This window comes from Penaeus japonicus, unplaced genomic scaffold (assembly GCF_977035675.1).
Source record: "Penaeus japonicus unplaced genomic scaffold, GWHDUDI00000001_assembly GWHDUDI00000030, whole genome shotgun sequence".
In the NCBI taxonomy this organism is placed as follows: domain Eukaryota; kingdom Metazoa; phylum Arthropoda; class Malacostraca; order Decapoda; family Penaeidae; genus Penaeus; species Penaeus japonicus.
In genome coordinates this window covers 3,788,744-3,793,743 of record NW_028234432.1, presented here as the reverse complement: position 1 = coordinate 3,793,743, position 5,000 = coordinate 3,788,744, and the positions used below count along the sequence as shown (strand labels likewise).

Sequence of the window (5,000 nt, the reverse complement as noted above, 5' to 3'; positions counted from 1 at the left end):
CGGCTTCATATTTATTTAATTCTATTCCATATACACAGTTTATTTGCTCAAAGGGGAGTGATCGGTAAACATATATCGCTGAAAGAGTTAAATGGTTAATTACTGAGGTCAGAGGGAGCTAGCACTGACCCGGAAGTGACGCTTTATCAAAATCAGAGATGCTCCAAAAAAGATTCCACAGTCAACTCTGTAATAAGATTTCGCGAATCCTTTGTCCTTATTTTTCCGCACACAGAGAACTGGCCATCTTGCGCGAGGACAGCGATTGTAACAAACAAAGACAGCTGGTTGGTTGGCTCGAAGGGCTGTGGGTCTTCGGGCCTTTTACTTCCCACGTATTTGATCATTCCACGTCTGGCCGTTAGTCTTTTCATGGTCACTTTCTGATGGATTTGGTTATAAACAGTACAACATATCATCGCCGAAGAAATCGTCGGAACTTCAATCAATACCATTTTTGTTGATATAATTGGCTGCCGTATCCGTTCGTGGAGCAATGGCGACATGTAAAAGTTATGATAAAATGGCTTGTTTGTGCGATTGCAAGGGTGTCCCGGGCTGACGCAGCCTCTGGAGCTCCGGTCCTTGACAAATGGATGGCGCCCTCGTACAGCTCGCCTCGGTGGTCCGGGGGGCAGGGGGCTGCTGCGGGGAGGGGGCGCTGGCAGCATTCGCAATCGCAGAGCAGTCAATTTAGCTTCTACTTCCACTTCAGGGGTTTCAACGTGGGTCATGTATATATGCTTATAAGCCCCTCCAGATTCTTCGCTTTTGTTTGAAAAGGGAGAAAAAAAATAGTATATATTAAAAATGCGTTACTGCATTCTACCATCTTCTCATAGTATTCATTTCTTGGCAAATTCCTAGACAAAAGCGTGCGAAATTTTAAAGCTACATTACAAGTTATGCATTTTCTTAATAATAGGAAAAGGTACATCGATAATGGAATTCTCGTGACTATCAAGTGATTTTCTTCTTCGTCCAGAAAGAAACTACCAAATTTGCCGTGCTTTCGGGCTTGATTGACTCCCTTCAGCATCAACATTGTTAGCGAGATTTATCGTACAAATGCAACAGGTCATACATCCGATATATTCGCATAACGTATAATATTTATACGATATATAAATATATCAGCTATATGGCCTGTTGCAATACGATAGATGATGTATGTATGTGATGTGCATGTTTTAACAAAATCCTACGTTCATTTTTTTCAGGATCAGTTAAAAGAGACTTAAAACTTTTCAAAATGTGTGACGTAAATGAAGCTTTCCCTGCAGTTACGGACTTTTCCATCGGGCTTAGCATCATTAATGAGGCTGTGAGAACGGCGCTGGCGGAGGGAACTCAACGCACTCGATCCCCGTTGCCACTGAAACCGGTGCATTTTGAGCATTAAGCGACCGGATTCTCTTTTCCTCGTTCTTTATGTTTATGGATCCACTCTACACTAAGTTAAAGCCGTATTGGCGTATGGGAAAGAACTCAAAAAAAAAAAAAAAAAAATCTATGAATGAAACAAAATTAACAAATGAGAAAAGGACACGTGGAAGGATTTCCTTGGTCTCGTCCATAACGAAATAGACAATAGACAAACAATTGGTTGAGTTTGTGCTAATGATTGACTGACGGCTGAGACAGATTGGCAGAAGATTACTAGATAACGTGATGAAAGAAACAAGGTAGTCAATTAGTTATCCGTGTTTAGAAATACTCCCCTTGAATGCAACATAAACACGAAACAAACATCTATCCAGTCTGCAACGCGGATTGAGTGACAGATCAACAGGGTGCCTTTTGATCAGATTAGATGAAAGGAAAAGAAAATACTCGCATTATAAGCGAGTATTCGGATTTATGGTATCGATATTTACAAATCAAAAATATGGAAAGAGATTATGAGACCGGAAGTCCTATGGTTGTGAATATCTTTCCATAATCACGAACAGATCTGACTTGATGTCTACAATTTTATATATAGAAATAGAAGAAGTATTTTTAGAGGATTCATTGTATTGGCAGGTTATTTATTACATTTGCTAGAACTTATATTTTGCAAGGTGGAAAAGCAACATAGTTCAAGATGGAACGAGTTATTTACTTAAAGACCGATTTATTTAACAATGATTTTGACAACACGATGCTTTTAATGTTTGGTCAATTGATGATTATGATAATTATGAATAATAGTAAAAAAAAAATACTGTTAATAATCTTATAGTAAAAAAAAAGCTGAATAAATATATCAAATAAGAAAAAAAAAACATAGCACACCCGAAGCGTCATGAATACACATACTATGTTGCCGTGATTTTACACACCAACTTTGGAGTGTCTAGAAACCTATATCACAAAGAAAGTTTTATTCTCTCTCGTTATTACTAAGTCTTTCTGGCGCTTCCTCTTCCCCTTTCTCCTTCTTCCTGTACCCTCTCAGCGTCTCTCTCTCTCTCTCTCTCTCTCTCTCTCTCTCTCTCTCTCTCTCTCTCTCTCTCTCTCTCTCTCTCTCTCTATATATATATATATATATATATATATATATATATATCCCTCTCCCTCTTTCCCTCACACTCACTCACTCTCTCTCTCTCTCTCTCTCTCTCTCTCTCTGTCTCTGTCTCTGTCTCTCTCTCTCTCTCTCTCTCTCTCTCTCTCTCTCTCTCTCTCTCTCTCTCTCTCTCTCTCTCTCTCTCTCTCTCTCTCTCTGCTTCTTTTAAGCCCCCCTCCTTCTCCCCTCTCTCTCAAAGCGCATGTCTCCATTAAAGAACTAAAGCGTAGTAATAATAGATCCCTTTTATTTCGCGTTAGAGTTACTGCAAACTAAATTCTAAATACTAAGACCTTCTCTTAAGTCTCATTCGTGAATGAAAGTACCTTACGAATCAATGTACTTCAACCAGAGACATCTAGTACATGCGTATGTGTGTGTGTGTGTGTGTGTGTGTGTGTGTGTGTGTGTGTGTGTGTGTGTGTGTGTGTATCTGTGTGTGTGTGTGTGTGTGTGTCTGTCTTTTCGAGTGTGACCAAGCGTAAGCAACGATCAACGCAAACCACCGAAATCCCGCGAAAGGTGAACACAATTCAGGTGCGATATTATAGCACAACAATACGTCGTTGGCAAAAAATCTGTTTGAATATCAAAGGCTGAAATGAATAATAAGTAAAGCTACTGTTCAGTGTGAGCGAGAATGCGAATAAAACCGAAAGCTGATGGAAATTCCATGCAGATTCATATACACAGAAAATGTAATATGAAGAAAAAATGTATATCAAGCCCGAAAATCATGCATGCAACGATTTTAAAAGCAACACCTGAATAAAAGAAAAGGAAGAGCGAAAGAAAACAGTCGACGAGGGACCTTTCGTGAATGGAAGATTAATCCAACACACAGCTCAACCAACACCTCCTCCGTCTGCCGTGTATGTGCTGCTTGGTCTGCCGGTCTGCGCGCTTTGATTGCTCTGCCTGGTCTGCCGGTCTGCGCGCTTTGATTGCTCTGCTTGGTCTGCGCGCTTTGATTGCTCTGCCTGGTCTGCGCGCTTTGATTGCTCTGCTTGGTCTGCGCGCTTTGATTGCTCTGCCTGGTCTGCCGGTCTGCGCGCTTTGATTGCTCTGCTTGGTCTGCCGGTCTGCGCGCTTTGATTGCTCTGCCTGGTCTGCCGGTCTGCGCGCTTTGATTGCTCTGCCTGGTCTGCCGGTCTGCGCGCTTTGATTGCTCTGCCTGGTCTGCCGGTCTGCGCGCTTTGATTGCTCTGCCTGGTCTGCCGGTCTGCGCGCTTTGATTGCTCTGCCTGGTCTGCGCGCTTTGATTGCTCTGCCTGGTCTGCCGGTCTGCGCGCTTTGATTGCTCTGCTTGGTCTGCGCGCTTTGATTGCTCTGCCTGGTCTGCCGGTCTGCGCGCTTTGATTGCTCTGCCTGGTCTGCGCGCTTTGATTGCTCTGCTTGGTCTGCTGGTCTGCGCGCTTTGATTGCTCTGCTTGGTCTGCGCGCTTTGATTGCTCTGCCTGGTCTGCCGGTCTGCGCGCTTTGATTGCTCTGCTTGGTCTGCGCGCTTTGATTGCTCTGCCTGGTCTGCCGGTCTGCGCGCTTTGATTGCTCTGCCTGGTCTGCCGGTCTGCGCGCTTTGATTGCTCTGCTTGGTCTGCCGGTCTGCGCGCTTTGATTGCTCTGCCTGGTCTGCCGGTCTGCGCGCTTTGATTGCTCTGCTTGGTCTGCGCGCTTTGATTGCTCTGCCTGGTCTGCTGGTCTGCTGGTCTGCTGGTCTGCTGGTCTGCGCGCTTTGATTGCTCTGCTTGGTCTGCGCGCTTTGATTGCTCTGCCTGGTCTGCCGGTCTGCGCGCTTTGATTGCTCTGCTTGGTCTGCGCGCTTTGATTGCTCTGCCTGGTCTGCTGGTCTGCTGGTCTGCTGGTCTGCTGGTCTGCGCGCTTTGATTGCTCTGCTTGGTCTGCGCGCTTTGATTGCTCTGCCTGGTCTGCTGGTCTGCGCGCTTTGATTGCTCTGCCTGGTCTGCCGGTCTGCGCGCTTTGATTGCTCTGCTTGGTCTGTGCGCTTTGATTGCTCTGCCTGGTCTGCTGGTCTGCGCGCTTTGATTGCTCTGCCTGGTCTGCCGGTCTGCGCGCTTTGATTGCTCTGCCTGGTCTGCCGGTCTGCGCGCTTTGATTGCTCTGCCTGGTCTGCCGGTCTGCACGCTTTGATTGCTCTGCTTGGTCTGCGCGCTTTGATTGCTCTGCCTGGTCTGCCGGTCTGCGCGCTTTGATTGCTCTGCTTGGTCTGCCGGTCTGCGCGCTTTGATTGCTCTGCTAGTCTGCCGGTCTGCGCGCTTTGATTGCTCTGCCTGGTCTGCGCGCTTTGATTGCTCTGCCTGGTCTGCGCGCTTTGATTGCTCTGCTAGTCTGCCGGTCTGCGCGCTTTGATTGCTCTGCTAGTCTGCCGGTCTGCGCGCTTTGATTGCTCTGCTAGTCTGCCGGTCTGCGCGCTTTGATTGCTCTGCTAGTC

At 46.0% G+C, this 5,000-nt stretch overlaps 1 protein-coding gene across 1 annotated transcript in view; it reads left to right on the top strand.

The window, feature by feature from the left end:
* Positions 1-5,000, top strand: part of LOC122245040 (cell adhesion molecule Dscam2-like) — a 184,805-nt gene that overhangs the window by 4,378 nt on the left and 175,427 nt on the right. Inside the window, exons 3-4 of the mRNA XM_086554607.1 lie at positions 236-360; positions 548-725. Of these exons, the coding sequence (XP_086410733.1) occupies positions 236-360; positions 548-725 (303 nt within the window). The remainder of the gene's footprint in view (positions 1-235; positions 361-547; positions 726-5,000) is intronic.